Raw genomic sequence first — 18,405 nt, 5'->3', positions numbered from 1 at the left:
CAAAAGCCGGGGACTGTAGTAATAAGCGCGGCCGTGATATATGCACGGCCAGCGCGGAAGTCCCCGGCGCACCACAAGTCCCAGCCGCGTCGCAGTCCCAGCGGCCGGCGCGACCGTTCTCCCCGAGTCTACCCACTCAGCTAAGCTGAAGTGAGGAAATGGCACAAGCGCAGCAGCGCTGATGTCCCCGGCGCACTAACACACCCAGCAATGCTGCGGTGTGCGCGCGTATGCACGGGGACACAGAGTACCTTGACGGAGCAGGGCCATGTCCCTGACGATACTCAGCTCCAAATCCAGCGGCTTCTCCAGGGGCTGCGGATGGAGCACGGTCTCTGTGCCTGGAGACCGGTAAAATCCCACTTCGCCCAGAGCCCTAATGGGGATGGGGAAGGAATCAGCATGTGGGCTCCAGCCTCCGTACCCGCAATGGGTACCTCAACCTTAACAAGCACCACCGACAGAAAGTGGGGTGAGAAGGGAGCATGCTGGGGACCCTTGTATGGGTCCTCTTTTCTTCCATCCGACATAGTCAGCAGCTGCTGCTGACTAAACAGTGGAGCTATGCGTGCGTGTCTGACCTCCTTCGCACAAAGCAAAAACTGAAGGACCCGTGCTCCCACGGGGGGGTGTATAGGCTGAAGGGGAGGGGCCTTACACTTTTAAGTGTAGTACTTTGTGCGGCCTCCGGAGGCAGTAGCTATACACCCAATTGTCTGGGTCTCCCAATTAGGAGCGAAAAAGAAATAATAATTTCCTTCTGAGATAGATAGCAGACAGATAGATAAATAGACAGATAGATAGATAGAGTCCCTGTGAGCACACTCTGCAGTTCTCCCGAGCGGTAGTGAGTTCACACTACCGACCGTGGGAAATGCCCTGTGGTTACCTCTGCTGTCTTGTTGCGAGGCTGCATTCAGCAGTGTGTCAGTCGCGACTGGATGCAAGTATCGCAGGACGTGGATTATGCCGGAGCTGTGTGTTTTGGGGGGGAGGTTAATAAAATGGTGAACCAGGGGCTTTTTTATCTTTTATTTAAAATAAAGGATTTTTCGGAGTGTATTTTTTTCACTTTACTTACGGGTTGATCATGTCAGCTGTCACATAGACGCTGCCAAGATCAAGCCTGGACTTAGTGGCGGTGATCCGCCGCCATTAACTCCTTATATTACCCTGATTTGCCACCGCATCATGACAACAGGAAGAGCTGGGGACACTCCGGTACTTGCCGCATAATGGATGCGACAGTCCCGGGGCAGCTGCGAGCTGATATTCTCGTCTGCGGGAGGAGGGGGGCATTAACCCTGTTCCTCGCCCTCCCCAGCCTGAGAATACTGGGCCGCCGCTGTGGGCTTACCTCGGCTGGAAGGTAAAAATACGGCGGAGCCCACGTTTTTTTTTTTTTTATATATGTCCGTTTGCTTTCTATGTGTATTCTATGTCTGTGTCTGTGTTCTATGTCTGTGTCTGTGATGTCTGTGTGTGTCTGTGATGTCTGTGTGTGAGTGCGATATGTGTGTGTTCTATGTCTGTGTGTGTTTACTCTGCTCAGCTTCCTCTTCCTGTCCTAATGACATCGCTTCCCTGCAAACCGCAGGCAGCGATGAACATTACTGCAGGTAAACTGCGAAATACCGGAGGGAATAACGCAGGAAAATGCAATGAACCGCACAGAATTCGCTGCCTGCGTTATTCCCTGCGGGATTTCACGTTACATGGCAGTCAATGGAGTGAAATCCCGCAGCGACGTGCGGAAAAGAAGTGACATGCAATTGTTTTTGCTGCGGGAATCCCAGAGCAAAACATGCAGCTGTCAAAATCCGCATAGTGCACACAGCAATTTTTTTTCCCATAGGTTTTGCTGGTGAATCACTGCAGACATGTTATGAACATAACATGCAGCGAAACATGCAGCAAAACCGCAGGAAATCCGCGGCAAAAAACGGCAAGTGCGCACAGGGCCTTAAGGCCTAAGAGACACGGCATGAAAATCGGAGCGAGTGGAGTGCGATAAAACATCGAATTTCATTCGGACCAATATTAGCCTGTGTGTCAGTACCCATGAGCGATTATTTTCTCAGCCTTAATCATACCGAGAAAACAATCGTAGCATGCTGTGATTGTAATGCGATCCTTGTTTCTCTCACACCCATTCAAGTCTATGGGGCAAGAGAAAAGTCACACTGCACTCGCAGTACACCGATGTACTGCGAGTGCAGGGCGAGAATGGCAATAGCCGGCTACGGAGAAAAGAGGGAGATAAATCCCGCCCCTCCTCAGTGCCGGCCCGCCCCCCCGCAGCTGTGGTCCGATTGCATGATCGGACCTCAGTCGCAGGGACACTCGCATGACACTCGGCTCTGCTGTGTTGCCAGCGTGAGCCGAGTGTCATGCGAGGATCGCAGTAGTCCCCCCTGTGTGGCCCCGGCCTAACATGCAGAATTTTTTTTTTAACTTTATTATATGGGTTTAAATGAGACTTTGGCTTTTCGACTAATATTTGATATGTCTGTTATTGCAGCTCATCAAATATGCGGTCTTTAGCTTCAATACCAGATATAGTCAAAAGTGACACAGTTTCTGAAATAAATGCAAACCCTCTTTGAAATCTTGGAAACTTTTTTTTAAGCTGACACCAATACTACACAAGTAGGACTGCACTGCCCCTACGGGAGGAGTGATCAGGCTGCTTGCTAAAATCATAATTTCCCAATAATCCCAGTGCGATGATATATTTCCCGATGGGAAGACAGACCTGATCTCTGCTCTGCGATGGGTGCTGTGGCCAATGGTACAGACTTCAGGTCGAATGGCTTTTCAGAAGGCTCCAGCGTGTACTGATGTAACGCCCGCTCCAATCCTGGGACGGACACCGTTAACCCTGTGGTCACAAAACAAATTACAACGTGTAGCAATCATTTCTGGAGCAGCTAGTGTGAAGGTGGCCTGAGCTATAGCTTATTTGTTCAAACGTAATAAGAATATCTGTGTATATAAATAATCAAAATGTAGATGTAGTTGCATAATTATCTGTCTGTCTATGTAGCCATCGCATAGACCCATAATATAATTCTAAGCTGTATAAGTCATGAAGGAGTTAACCAAAGATAATGAAGTCAGAATGTGAAGCTGCAAAAGTGTTATCAGTAATGTTCACACAAAAAGAATGTAAAAGAAGAAGGGAATTTTGTTTACTTACCGTAAATTCCTTTTCTTCTAGCTCCTATTGGGAGACCCAGACAATTGGGTGTATAGCTTCTGCCTCCGGAGGCCACACAAAGTATTACACTTTAAAAAGTGTAACCCCTCCCCTCTGCCTATACACCCTCCCGTGGATCACGGGCTCCTCAGTTTTGGTGCAAAAGCAGGAAGGAGAAAACTTATAAATTGGTCTAGGGTAAATTCAATCCGAAGGATGTTCGGAGAACTGAAGACCATGAACCAAAAGAACAATTCAACATGAACAACATGTGTACACAAAAGAACAACCAGCCCGAAGGGCACAGGGGCGGGTGCTGGGTCTCCCAATAGGAGCTAGAAGAAAAGGAATTTACGGTAAGTAAACAAAATTCCCTTCTTCTTTGTCGCTCCATTGGGAGACCCAGACAATTGGGACGTCCAAAAGCAGTCCCTGGGTGGGTAAAAGAATACCTCAATAAAAAGAGCCGAAACGGCCCCCTCTTACAGGTGGGCAACCGCCGCCTGAAGGACTCGCCTACCTAGACTGGCGTCTGCCGAAGCATAGGCATGCACTTGATAGTGCTTCGTGAAAGTGTGCAGACTAGACCACGTAGCTGCCTGACACACCTGCTGAGCCGTCGCCCGGTGCCGCAATGCCCAGGACGCACCCACGGCTCTGGTAGAATGGGCTTTCAGCCCTGAAGGAAGCGGAAGCCCAGAAGAACGGTAGGCTTCGAGAATCGGTTCCTTGATCCACCGAGCCAAGGTTGACTTGGAAGCCTGCGACCCCTTACGCTGGCCAGCGACCAGGACAAAGAGCGCGTCTGAACGGCGCAGGGGCGCCGTGCGAGACACGTAGAACCGTAGTGCTCTCACTAGATCTAATGAATGCAAATCCTTTTCACATTGGTGAATTGGATTAGGGCAAAATGAAGGCAAGGAGATATCCTGATTGAGATGAAAAGGAGATACCACCTTAGGGAGAAAATCCGGGACCGGACGCAGAACCACCTTATCCTGGTGAAACACCAGGAAGGGGGCTTTGCATGACAGCGCTGCAAGCTCAGACACTCTCCGGAGTGATGTAACTGCCACTGCCACGAACTGAAGGTGTTCGTCCCCGATGGCGAAACGCAAGAAGCGATGTTCGGGTGCGATCGCCACGTGGAGATAAGCATCCTTGATGTCGATCGATGCTAGGAAGTCTCCTTGTGACATCGAGGCGATGACCGAGCGGAGAGATTCCATCCGAAACCGTCTGGTTCTCACATGTCTGTTGAGTAGTTTGAGGTCCAGAACAGGACGGAATGATCCGTCCTTTTTTGGCACCACGAACAAGTTGGAGTAAAAGCCGCGACCACGTTCCTGAGGGGGAACGGGGATCACAACTCCTTCTGTCTTCAGAGCGTCCACTGCCTGAAAAAGTGCGTTGGCCCGAGCGGGGGGCGGAGAGGTTCTGAAGAAACGAGCCGGAGGACGAGAGCTGAACTCTATCCTGTAACCGTGAGACAGAATGTCTCTCACCCATCGGTCTTGAACATGTGGCCACCAGGCGTCGCAAAAGCGGGAGAGCCTGCCACCGACCGAGGATGCGGCTCGGGGATGCCGAGAGTCATGAGGAGGCCCCCTTGGAGGCAGTGCCTCCTGCGGCCTTTTGGGGGCGTGACTTGGACCGCCACGCATAGGAGTTCCTCTGGCCTTTCTCCGGCCTGCTGGACGAAGAGGATTGGGGCTTGGCGGAGTGACGAAAGGACCGAAACCTCGATTGTATTTTCCGTTGCTGAGGTCTCTTAGGTTTGGACTGGGGTAAGGAGGAGTCCTTTCCCTTGGATTCCTTAATAATCTCATCCAATCGTTCGCCAAACAAGCGGTCGCCAGAAAACGGCAAACCGGTTAAGAACCTCTTGGAGGCCGAGTCTGCCTTCCATTCGCGCAGCCACATGGCCCTGCGGACTGCCACAGAATTAGCGGATGCCACCGCTGTACGGCTAGCAGAGTCTAGGACTGCGTTCATGGCGTAGGAAGAAAAAGCTGACGCCTGAGAAGTCAAAGAGGCAACCTGCGGAGCAGAATTACATGTGACAGCATTAATCTCAGCCAGACAAGCTGAGATAGCTTGGAGTGCCCACACGGCTGCAAAGGCCAGGGCAAAAGACGCGCCCGTGGCTTCATAGATGGACTTCACCAGGAGCTCTATCTGCCTGTCAGTGGCATCCTTTAGCGATGAGCCATCTGCAACCGATACCACAGATCTAGCCGCCAATCTAGAGACTGGAGGATCCACCTTGGGACATTGAGACCAACCCTTAACTACTTCAGAGGGGAAGGGGTAACATGTGTCAGTGAGGCGCTTAGTAAAGCGCTTGTCCGAAACCGCTCTGGGCTTCTGGACAGCATCTCTGAAGTTAGAGTGATCGAAAAACGCACTACGTGTACGTTTGGGAAACCAAAACTGGTGTTTCTCCTGCTGAGACGCCGACTCCTCTACAGGAGGAGGCGGGGGAGAGAGATCTAACACCTGGTTGATGGACGAGATGAAGGGAATTTTGTTTACTTACCGTAAATTCCTTTTCTTCTAGCTCCAATTGGGAGACCCAGACAATTGGGTGTATAGCTATTGCCTCCGGAGGCCACACAAAGTATTACACTTAAAAGTGTAAGGCCCCTCCCCTTCTGGCTATACACCCCCAGTGGGATCACTGGCTCACCAGTTTTAGTGCCAAAGCAAGAAGGAGGAAAGCCAATAACTGGTTTAAAGACCAATTCAATCCGAGGAAACATCGGAGAACTGAACCATACCACATGAAGAACATGTGAACCCGAAAAAACCGAAAAACCCCGAGAAAACAGGGCGGGTGCTGGGTCTCCCAATTGGAGCTAGAAGAAAAGGAATTTACGGTAAGTAAACAAAATTCCCTTCTTCTTTTTCGCTCCTAATTGGGAGACCCAGACAATTGGGACGTCCAAAAGCAGTCCCTGGGTGGGTAAAAGAATACCTCGTGATAGGGCCGTCAAACAGCCCTTTCCTACAGGTGGGCAATCGCCGCCTGAAGGACTTATCTACCTAGGCTGGCGTCTGCCGAAGCGTAGGTATGCACCTGAAAATGCTTGGTAAAAGTATGCAGACCCAATCAGGTAGGTGCCTGACACACCTGCTGAGCCGTAGCCTGGTGCCGTAATGCCCAGGATGCACCCACGGCTCTGGTAGAATGGGCCTTCAGCCTTGAGAGAACCAGAAGCCCAGTAGAACTGTAGGTTTCAAGAATTGGTTCCTCGATCCCCCGAGCCAGGGTGGATTCAGAAGCTTGCGACTGTTTACGCCGACCAGCGACAAGGACAAAGAGTGCATCCGGGTGGCGCAGGAGCGCCATGCGGGAAGTAGAACCTGAGTGCTCTCACCAGAACCAACAGATGCAAATCCTTCTGAAATTGATGGACTGGACGAGGACACAAAGAAGGTGAGGTGATATCCTGATTGATATGAAAGTGGGATACCACCTTAGGGAGAAATTCCGGAATCGGACGCAGAACTACCCTGTCCTGGTGAAGGACCAGGAAGGGAGATTTGTATGAGAGCGTTGCTAGCTCGGAAACTCTCCTAAGAGACGAGACCGTTACTAGAAGGCCACTTCCCGAGAAAAGCGGGAAGGGAGACCTCTTTCAAAGGCTCGAAAGGCGGCATCTGGAGAGCAATTAGAACCTTGTTCAGATCCCAGGGCTCTAACGGCCGCCTGTACGGAGTGCTGAGAAGACAAACTCCCCGTAGGAACGTGCGTACCTGAGGAAGTCGTTTCTGAAAAAATACAGATAGCGCTGAGACTTGTCCCTAAAGGGAACTGAGCGACAACCCTTTTTCCAACCTAGATTGCAGGAAGGAAGGAAACATAGACGATGCAACCGGCCAGGGAGAAACACCCTGCGCCGAGCACCGAGATAAGAATATCTTCCACGTCCTGTGGTCAATCTTGGCGGACGTTGGTATGCTAGCCTGTCTCATGGTGGCAACCACGTCCTGAGGTAATCCTGACGACACTAGGTTCCAGGACTCAATGCCACACCATCAGGTTGAGGGCTGTAGAATTCAAATGGAAGAATGGCCCTTGAGACAGCCAGTCTGATTGGTCTGGTAGTGCCCCCGGTTAGCCTACCGTGAGGCACCACAGAACCGGGAACCACAACATCCTCGGCCAATCTGTAGCGACGAGGATGGCGCGGCCGCAGTCGGACCTGATCTAACGCAGCACTCTGGGCAACAATGCCAGAGGTGGCACATAAGGTAGCTGGAACTGCGACCAATGCTGAACTAAGGCGTCTGCCGCCAGAGCTCGATGATTGTGAAACCGTGCCATGAAGCTGGCACATTGTTGTTGTGCCGTGACGCCATTAGATCGACGTCCGGCCTCTGTCAGCGGCGCCAGATCTCCTGAAACCCGTCCGGGTGAAGAGACCATACCCTTTCGGCCACACCCCGGCGACTTAGGAAGTCAGCTTCCTAGTTTTCCACGCCTGGGATGTGAACTGTGGATATGGTGGATGCCGTGTCTTCCACCCACATCAGAACCTGCCGGACTTCCTGGAAGGCTTGCCGGTTGCGCGTTCTTCCTTGGTGGTTGATGTATGGCACCGCTGTGGAGTTGTCCGACTGAAGTCGGATTTGCTTGCTTTCCAGCTGCTGTTGGAAGGTTTGTAGGGCAAGATACACTGCTCTGTGTTCAAGAACATTGATCTGAAGGGTGGACTCTTGCTGAGTCCACGTACCCTGAGCGCTGTGGTGGAGAAAAACTACTCCCCACCCTGATAGACTCGCGTCTGTCGTAACTATCGCCCAGGATGGGGATAGGAAGGACCTTCTTTTTGACCATGAGGTGGGAAGAAGCCACCACCGTAGAGATTCCTTGGCCGCCTGAGAAAGAAAGACGACTCTGTTGAGGGAGGTCGACTCCCCGTCCCATTGGCGGAGAATGTCACATTGTAGTGGACGCAGATGAAAACTGCGCGAAAAGAACTGCCTCCATTGCTACCATCTTACGTAGGAAGTGCATGAGGCGTCTCAATGTGTGCGACTGGTTCTTAAAGAAGAGATTGCAGCCCGTAGTGACTGCTGTTTGTCTAGCGGAAGCTTCACTATCGCTGAGAGAGTATGAAACTCCATGCCTAGATATGTTAGCGATAGGGTCGGGGTCGGATCTGACTTTAAAAAGTTGATGATCCACCCAAAACTCTAGAGAGTCTCCAGCGCAACGTTCGGGCAGTGTCGGCATGTTTCCTAAGAGAGTGCCTTGACAAGTAGATCGTCTAAATATGGGATCACAGAGTGACCCTGAGAGTGCAGGACTGTGACTACTGCTGCCCTGACCTTGGCGAAGACCAGTGGGACTGTCGCTAGCCGGAAGGTAGAGCTACGAACAGAAGGTGTTCGTCTCCTATAACGAAGCGTAGAAACGCTAGTGCTCTGGATCAATCGGCACGTGTGGATAAGCATCCTTGATGCGTAATGATGCTAGGAAATCTCCTTGGGACATTGAGGCGATGACATGGCGGAGGGATTCCATCCGGAACCGCCTGGTGTCCACGAGCTTGCTGAGCAGTTTTAGATCCAGAACGGGACGGAACGGCCCGTTCTTATAGGCACCGCAAATAATTTGGGGTAAAAACCGTGACCTTGTTCCTGAAGAGGAACGGGGGTCATCACTCTTTCTGCCTATAGAGTGCACCCTGTTTGCAGAAGAGCAGCGGCTCGGCCGGGAGGTGGAGAAGTCCTGAAGAATCGAGTTGGAGGACGAGAAGTGAGCTCTATCCTGTACCCGTGAGACAGAATGTCTCACACCCAACTGTCATTGACCTATGGCAGCTAAATATCGCCAAGGCGGGAGAGCCTGCTACCGACCGAGGATGCGGAGAGAGGAGGCCGCCAGTCATGAGGAAGCCGCCTTGGAAGCGGGTTTTCAGACTGTCTCTTTTTTTGGGCGTGACTGAGCCCGCCAAGAATCTGAGCTCCTCTGATCCTTTTGAGTCCACATTGGGCGAGGAAAAATGGGACCTGCCCGAGCCTCGACAAGACCGAAACCCCGACTGCCTCCTGCTCTGTTGGGGTTTGTTGTGTCCGGGCTGAGGAAAGGATGAATCCTTACCCCTGGACTGTTTAATGGTTACCTCCAAACGCTCACCAAACAGTCGGTCAGCAGAAAAAAGCAACTGGTTAAGCACCCTTTTTTGGAAGCAGAATCTGCCTTCCATTCACTTAACGAGCAGACCAGGCTCTGCTTAAAAACACGGAGTAGCGGAGGCTACTGCCGCACGGTTCGCAGAGTCTAGGGCAACCTGAATCGCGTAAGAAACAAATGCAGACATTTGAGAGGTTAAGGATGCCACCTGCGGCACAGATGTACGTGTAACCGTGTCAATCTGTGTAAGACAAGCTGAAATAGCTTGGAGTGCCCCAAGGGTGAGAATGCTGGAGCCAACGGTGCGCCGACAGCCTCATAGATGGATTTAGACCAGAGATCCATCTGTCTGTCAGTGGCATCTTTAAGTGCAGCTCCATCTCCCACTGCAACTATGGATCTAGCTACAAGCCTGGAGATTGGAAGATGCCGCTTGGGACACTGGGTCCAGTCCTTGACCACGTCAGGGGGCAGGGATAACGTGTATCCTATGCCGTTTGGAGAAGCGCATATCTGGATAAGTGTGGTGTTCCTGGACTGCCTCTCTGAAGGCAGAGTGGTCCAGAAAAATACGTGAAGCTGACTCCTCCACTGGAGGAGCTGGGCGAGAAATAACCAACATTCTATTGATGGACGCTATAAGATTATTCACTATGGCGTCACCATTAGGTGTATCCAGATTGAGAGCGGTCTCAGGATCAGAATCCTGAGCCGCTACTTCCGCCTCATTACACAGAGAGTCCTTCTGCTAGGACCCTGATGAAACCGAGGGCCGCTCATAGTGAGCCCGCTTAGGCTGTCTGGGACTGACGTCTGTGCAGAGCCGTGACTCTGGGATGCGTGTGACATTCCCGGAGCTGTTAGTTGTTCACACTGAGGGGGGCCATGGATCAATGATTCAACAGTGCCCATGTTGTGAGAGACATGTCCGGACTGCTAGGCTTCTAGTATCATAGCCATAGTCTCAGAAAATCTGTCAGTAAATACTGCAGACACCGTCCTCATCCTCTGGCCATTAGCAGAGACTCCGGCTGAGTTGGATACAATGGGGGTCTATGTAACCTGCCGGCCGTATAGCCGTACATGCTGTACCGGCTGCACAGAAAAACATGTGTTTCTGCACCTTTGATTTACACAGAGAATATGCTGATAACTCCTCCGCACAATCCAGGAGGGTATATACAACGTGCGACCAAACAGTGCAATGTATATAGTACAAGCATATCTATAAGTGCACTTCTGCACTAGTGGGGTTAGCACCACAGGTGCTGCTTAACGCCTGTTGCAGCGATTGTGTGACTATCAGAATGCCAGGGTCTTCCACACTTGTCTCTGTTCGTACAGAAACTGACACTAATGGCTGCCGGCGTCCTGTGTAGAGAAGGAAGCCGTGGGCGTGCCTGAGAAAGTGCGGGAATCCGGTTTCACAGTGCACACAGTGAGAGGGGTGGAGTATGCAAAACATACTCCAGCTCTCAGCGCTGCTGTGCTATGCAGCGTCACGCCCCTACCCTGACTGTCAGGCCTGTGGGCGGTAACGAAGGGAGACTAGGCCCAGAAGCCGGGGACTCGAGTTAATAAGCGCGGCCGGCATATCAGTGCTGGCCGGCGCGGAAGTCCCCGGCGCACCACAAATCCCAGCGGCGCCTTAAATAAAAATGGCAGCGGCGGTTAGCGCGGTAGTCACCCAATACACTAAACACACCCAGCAACGCTGTGGTGTGCGATGGCACTAGTGCGGACAGCGCCGCTGTCCCTGGCGCACTAACACACCCAGCAGTGCTGCCGTGTGTCTGCGCGGTCCCCACAGGGACACAGAGTACCTCCATGTAGCAGGGCCATGTCCCTGAAGATACTCCGCTCCATGTCCAGCAGATACCAGGGGCTGTGGATGGAGCACGGCCTCAGTGCCTGGAGACCGATACAATCCCACTTCACCCAGAGCCCTGTAAAAAGGGATGGGGAAGGAAGCAGCATGTGGGCTCCAGCCTCCGTACCCGCAATGGGTACCTCAACCTTAACAAACACCTCCGACATGAAGTGGGGTGAGAAGGGAGCATGCTGGGGGCCCTCGTATGGGCCCTCTTTTCTTCCATCCGACATAGTCAGCAGCTGCTGCTGACTAAACAGTGGAGCTATGCGTGGATGTGTTGCCTCCTTCGCACAAAGCACAAAACTGGTGAGCCAGTGATCCCACTGGGGGTGTATAGCCAGAAGGGGAGGGGCCTTACACTTTTAAGTGTAATACTTTGTGTGGCCTCCGGAGGCAATAGCTATACACCCAATTGTCTGGGTCTCCCAATTAGGAGCGAAAAAGAAAAGATCATTTACTAAGGCGTCCCCTTCAGGTGTATCAAGGTTGAGGGTGACGTCAGGGTCAGAGCCCTGAGCTGCGACGTCCGCCTCGTCCTCCAGAGAGTCCTCAAGCTGGGAACCCGAGCAGCGTGAAGAAGTCGGGGAAGATTCCCAGCGAGCCCGCTTAGCCTGTCTAGGACTGTGGTCCGGGCAGGAGTCCTCCACGTGAGACCTAGGGCCCAACCTGGGAGCGCGCTGCGGCGCGGACCGAGAGGGGCCTGGAGGCGACGATCCAACAGGGGCCGGGGCCTGTGTAAGGACCGGTCTGGACTGCAAGGCTTCTAGTAGCTTGGCAGACCATTTGTCCATAGACTGAGCCATGGATTGTGAAAGTGACTCAGAGAGTTTCTCAGCAAAAGAGGCGAACTCTGTCCCTGCCGCCTGGACAGGGGGAGCAGGGGGGGTCTACATGAGCCGAGGGGCCCACCAGTGTCCGAGGCTCCGGCTGAGCAAGCGAAACAGGGGTCGAGCATTGCTCACAGTGAGGGTAGGTGGAACCCGCAGGTAACATAGCCCCACAAGAGGTACAGGCCGCAAAAAAACCCTGTGCCTTAACAGATTTGCTCCTTGTGGACGACATGCTGTTGTCTCCTAGGAGAATGATCACTGAGGGTATATGGGAAAAAGGGTACATGGGAAAAAGGGTATACAGCCCGACCGAACAGAAATATATATATAAATACGACGTATCTATTCCGGCACCCTAGGGGAACCAGCACCGGGTGACCGGTGTGGCTTACCGACCGCTAAAAAGTGGAGTGTGTGTCCTCCAGATTCCCTGCCTTAGGTCCCCCGGAGCTGCAGAGCTCTTCCCTGAGAATCCTCCACCGGCAGAATGCCAAAAAATGGCTGCCGGAGCTCTCAGGGGAGGAGTGGAGCCGTGGGCGGCGCCAGGAAAGTGCGGGAATCTGGGGTCCCCACAGTGATCAGTGAGGGGGGAGGAAACATACAGGATGCTCCGGCCCTCACATCCGACGTCAGGTCGGCAGTCCCGCCCTTACCCCTGACAGGCAGGCCCGGGGGCGGGATTTTTGCTACAAGGCCGCGATGAAGCCGGGGACTAAATTTAAGACCGCGCCCGACAAGCAGGCACGGTCGGCGCGGAAGTCCACCGGCCTTCTCAATTCAGCAGCTGCTGCAGCGTCCGGGAAGAAGGCGCTCCCTGCACAGTCCCCATGGGGACACAGAGTACCTTAGAGTTGCAGGGCCCGGTCCCTGAGGATGAATAGACTCCGGTCCGGCAGATTCCCACAGGGGCTGCGGAGGGAGCACGGTCCCAGTAACTGGCTGACCGGTCAGGATCCCACTTCTCCCAGAGCCGCTAAGGGATGGTGAAGGAGACGGCATGAGGCTCCGGCCTTTGTACCCTCAATGGGTACCTCAACCTTAACAGCACCGCCGACGTAGTGGGGTGAGAAGGGAACATGCCGGGGGCCCCGTGGGGGCCCTCTTTTCTTGCAACCGATATAACTAATATGAGAATGCATGAGTGGATGTGTGCCTCCTTCCACACAAAGCATAAAACTGAGGAGCCCGTGATCCACGGGAGGGTGTATAGGCAGAGGGGAGGGGTTACACTTTTAAAGTGTAATACTTTGTGTGGCCTCCGGAGGCAGAAGCTATACACCCAATTGTCTGGGTCTCCCAATGGAGCGACAAAGAAACAAACTGCGCTGTGAGAAATTAAGGAGTACTCCCTGTTTAGCTTCAAGGTTAGAGATGCAAACTGTATAATTGGATCTATCTAATACACGGGTCAGTTGGTGATGCTGGCTCAAGGAGAACATGTCTTATGTATTCATTGTCTGATACATTGATATATCGGCACTGGTATACAGCTAATACGGCACCGTCTCTAGATATCCCAAAGGAAGACTCCATTAGCAGTCTTCACCCAAATTCCTCCCTTGACACTAGTAAGGCTAAAAACATTTACAGGACATCAGTGAACGCACCATTGAGGATGTATGAAGAATTCAGAGCCTTTTGCCTTTGCTCCAAAATGTTGAGATAGAACGTAGCCCGATCTCTCACTTCATTATCGTCATCCATTACACATCTGGAAAAGAAAACAAGTAAATCGATAAGAAACTAAAATAAAGAATCATTACATCACCCAACTCATAGACTAATACTGAAAATTGCTCCAGGATTACATAAAATCTTAACACTTGTGCCTTGGTTGTATCTGGTATTGCAACTTGGCTCCATTGGCAGTAAATGAGGCTGGGCTGCGGTACCAGATGTGATCAGAGCACAATTTTTTTACTTTTAATTAAATATTATACAGTGGAACCTCGGATTACGAGTAACCCGGTTTGCAAGCGTTCCGATAGACGAGTAAAGCTTTTCACAAGTTCGTAACTCTGTTTACGAGCAGGAACTCACAATACGAGCAAATGCTCACCGCGCACACTTCCGGTCCCATCCTGTCACTGCGCTCTGATCCGCCCCGGCTCTGGAGGTAACTTTCTGTCTATGCAGTACAGTACATCTATGCCTGGCTCAGCCGTCGCTGAGGCATTGTGGTGGTGTATTCGCTCTAAGGGTTTCAGGTTGTGAGGGATTAATGTTTGCTGTCTGGCTCTGATGGACAGGCTGCTATATCCTGTCGCTGCACCTCCGGTGCTTCGCCAGTGATATTTCCAGCTCAGCTGTTTTCTGCCCTGTCCCATCCTGAGCTCGGTCTCCCCCATGAACTGATCTGACCTCTGTCTCCCTCCGAACCCGACCTGACCTGTGTCTCCCATCTTGTCCTGGTCTTCTCATCTGATCCGACTGGCTGACTTCTCTATTGCCCTCTAGTGGGCTTGCCTGCTTACTGCTCTTTTAGGTGAGCTTCAGTGATTCCCTTCAGGGCAACGTTTCATTATACCAGGCTTGTTTTACAACCCTATCGCCCCCTAGTGGTTGGTCTCCTAACTAATCCCTTAGTTAGCTCTAGTGTCTCCTCAGTATAATGTAATAAATATAGTAAATATTTTTGGGTTGTGGAACGAATTCTCTGAGCTTCAGTTATTTCCTATGGGAAAATTCGCTTTGATATAAGAGTAACTTGGTTTAAGAGCGCACTCCGGGAACCAATTATGCTCATAAACTAAAGGTTCCACTGTAGGTTCCTTTTACAGATAAAAAGAGCTCAGAACAATGAATCTATTTACATACCTTCTCAACAACACCAATACGCTGGGCAACATGTCTTCATTTTGAGCACCAAATTTGGCCAAAGCACTGACGGCACCTACCAAACAGAATCAATACGTCAGAATGAGTAGCAGGATTTGAATGAAAATGTCCAGACTTCCATATAAATAGATGGCCACTCACCTGCTCGGACCTCCTCGTTCTCCAGTATAACTCTGTTGTAGATGAAGCGGATGTATTTAGACGGACTGCTGGTTCTGGGTCCTTCCTGTCCCAGGAGGTGGAGGATGCGGGTGGCCAAAACGGTGAACTCGCAGTCCTCTATGAACTCGCACAGATGGGACAGTCCGGTCTCTTTGCTTTCTGGATTCTCTTCGATGATACTGATGATGCAGTCGACTATGGCTCTCTTGTACTCAAAGCCGCCCTGTGTTCAAAGGAAATGTTAAGATGATTCCGTAAAGGGAATTTGTCACCAGGTTTTCCCCCATATAAAGTATGGCCAGCATCTTTCAACCCTTCATGCTAGAATGAATATGTCACTAATCTGCTCTGCAAGACACAAAAAGAAGGGAATTTTGTTTACTTACCGTAAATTCCTTTTCTTCTAGCTCTAATTGGGAGACCCAGACAATTGGGTGTATAGCTACTGCCTCCGGAGGCCACACAAAGTATTACACTTAAAAGTGTAAGGCCCCTCCCCTTCTGCCTATACACCCCCCGTGGGATCACGGGCTCCTCAGTTTTAGTGCAAAAGCAAGAAGGAGGAAAGCCAATAAACTGGTTTAAGCAAATTCAATCCGAAGGAATATCGGAGAACTGAAACCATTCAACATGAACAACATGTGTACACAAAAAAACAGGGGCGGGTGCTGGGTCTCCCAATTAGAGCTAGAAGAAAAGGAATTTACGGTAAGTAAACAAAATTCCCTTCTTCTTTGTCGCTCTATTGGGAGACCCAGACAATTGGGATGTCCAAAAGCAATCCCTGGGTGGGTAAAATAATACCTCGTGATAGGGCCGTAAAACGGCCCTTTCCTACATGGGGGCAATCGCCGCCTGAAGGACTCGTCTACCTAGGCTGGCGTCCGCCGAAGCGTAGGTATGCACCTGATAATGCTTGGTAAAAGTGTGCAGACTCGACCAGGTAGCCGCCTGGCACACCTGCTGAGCCGTAGCCTGGTGCCGTAATGCCCAGGACGCACCCACGGCTCTGGTAGAATGGGCCTTCAGCCCTGAGGGAACCGGAAGCCCAGCAGAACGGTAGGCTTCAAGAATTGGTTCCTTGATCCACCGAGCCAGGGTGGATTTGGAAGCTTGCAACCCTTTACGCTGACCAGCGACAAGGACAAAGAGTGCATCCGAGCGGCGCAGGGGCGCCGTGCGGGAAATGTAGATTCTGAGTGCTCTCACCAGATCCAACAAATGCAAATCCCTTTCACATTGATGAACTGGATGAGGACACAAAGAAGGTAAGGAGATATCCTGATTGAGATGAAAGGGGGATACCACCTTAGGGAGAAACTCCGGAATCGGGCGCAGAACCACCTTGTCCTGGTGAAACACCAGGAAGGGAGATTTGCATGACAGCGCTGCTAGCTCGGACACTCTCCGAAGAGACGTGACCGCTACTAGAAAGGCCACTTTCTGTGAAAGGCGAGAAAGGGAAACATCCCTCATAGGCTCGAAAGGCGGCTTCTGGAGAGCAATTAGAACCCTGTTCAGATCCCAGGGCTCTAACGGCCGCTTGTAAGGAGGGACGATATGACAAACCCCTTGCAGGAACGTGCGTACCTGTGGGAGTCTGGCCAGGCGCTTCTGAAAAAATACAGATAGCGGAGAGACTTGTCCTTTAAGGGAGCCGAGCGACAAACCTTTTTCCAACCCGGATTGCAGGAAGGAAAGAAAAGTAGGCAATGCAAATGGCCAGGGAGAAACTTCCTGAGCAGAGCACCAAGCTAAGAATATCTTCCACGTCCTGTGGTAGATCTTGGCAGAGGTTGGTTTCCTAGCCTGTCTCATGGTAGCAATGACCTCTTGAGATAATCCTGAAGACGCTAGGATCCAGGACTCAATGGCCACACAGTCAGGTTCAGGGCCGCAGAATTCAGATGGAAAAAACGGCCCTTGAGACAGCAAGTCTGGCCGGTCTGGTAGTGCCCACGGTTGTCCTACCGTGAGATGCCACAGATCCGGGTACCACGACCTCCTTGGCCAATCTGGAGCGACGAGGATGGCGCGGCGGCAGTCGGACCTGATCTTGCGTAGCACTCTGGGCAACAGCGCCAGAGGTGGAAACACATAAGGGAGCCGGAACTGCGACCAATCTTGAACTAAGGCGTCCGCCGCCAGAGCTCTGTGATCGTGAGACCGTGCCATGAAAGCTGGGACCTTGTTGTTGTGCCGGGACGCCATTAGGTCGACGTCCGGCATCCCCCAGCGGCGACAGATCTCCTGAAACACGTCCGGGTGAAGAGACCATTCCCCTGCGTCCATACCCTGGCGACTGAGGAAGTCTGCTTCCCAGTTTTCTACGCCCGGGATGTGAACTGCGGATATGGTGGATGCCCTGTCTTCCACCCACGTCAGAATCCGCCGGACTTCCTGGAAGGCTTGCCGACTGCGTGTCCCCCCTTGGTGGTTGATGTATGCCACCGCTGTGGAGTTGTCCGACTGAATTCGGATCTGCTTGCCTTCCAGCCACTGCTGGAAGGCTTGTAGGGCAAAATACACTGCTCTGATTTCCAGAACATTGATCTGAAGGGTGGACTCCTGCTGAGTCCACGTACCATGAGCCCTGTGGTGGAGAAAAACTGCTCCCCACCCTGATAGACTCGCGTCTGTCGTGACCACCGCCCAGGATGGGGGTAGGAAGGACTTTCCTTTTGACAATGAGGTGGGAAGAAGCCACCACCGAAGAGATTCCTTGGCCGCCTGAGAAAGAGAGACGTTCCTGTCGAGGGACGTCGACTTCCCGTCCCATTGGCGGAGAATGTCCCATTGTAGTGGACGCGGATGAAACTGCGCGAAAGGGACTGCCTCCATTGCTGCTACCATCTTCCCTAGGAAGTGCATGAGGCGTCTCAAGGGGTGCGACTGGCCTTGAAGGAGAGATTGCACCCCTGTCTGAAGTGAACGCTGTTTGTCCAGCGGAAGTTTCACTATCGCTGAGAGAGTATGAAACTCCATGCCAAGACATGTTAGCGATTGGGTCGGGGTCAGAATTGACTTTGAAAAGTTGATGATCCACCCGAAACTCTGGAGAGTCTCCAGCGCAACGTTCAGGCTGTGTTGACATGCCTCTTGAGAGGGTGCCTTGACAAGTAGATCGTCCAAGTAAGGGATCACAGAGTGACCCTGAGAGTGCAGGACTGCTACTACTGCTGCCATGACCTTGGTGAAGACCCGTGGGGCTGTCGCCAGACCGAAAGGCAGGGCTACGAACTGAAGGTGTTCGTCTCCTATAACGAAGCGTAGAAAAACGCTGGTGCTCTGGAGCAATCGGCACGTGGAGATAAGCATCCTTAATGTCTATTGATGCTAGGAAATCTTCTTGAGACAT

At 51.9% G+C, this 18,405-nt stretch overlaps 1 protein-coding gene across 1 annotated transcript in view; it reads right to left on the bottom strand.

The window, feature by feature from the left end:
- COPG1 (coat protein complex I subunit gamma 1) overlaps positions 1-18,405 on the bottom strand; it is a 70,125-nt gene that overhangs the window by 22,419 nt on the left and 29,301 nt on the right. The window contains exons 14-17 of the mRNA XM_075321499.1: positions 15,027-15,270; positions 14,865-14,940; positions 13,655-13,758; positions 2,756-2,881 (exon numbers count right to left, since the gene is read on the bottom strand). Coding sequence (XP_075177614.1) covers positions 2,756-2,881; positions 13,655-13,758; positions 14,865-14,940; positions 15,027-15,270 — 550 coding nt within the window. The remainder of the gene's footprint in view (positions 1-2,755; positions 2,882-13,654; positions 13,759-14,864; positions 14,941-15,026; positions 15,271-18,405) is intronic.

Source organism: Anomaloglossus baeobatrachus, chromosome 8 (assembly GCF_048569485.1).
Source record: "Anomaloglossus baeobatrachus isolate aAnoBae1 chromosome 8, aAnoBae1.hap1, whole genome shotgun sequence".
NCBI classification, from domain to species: domain Eukaryota; kingdom Metazoa; phylum Chordata; class Amphibia; order Anura; family Aromobatidae; genus Anomaloglossus; species Anomaloglossus baeobatrachus.
This window is presented reverse-complemented; position numbering and strand designations above follow the sequence as displayed.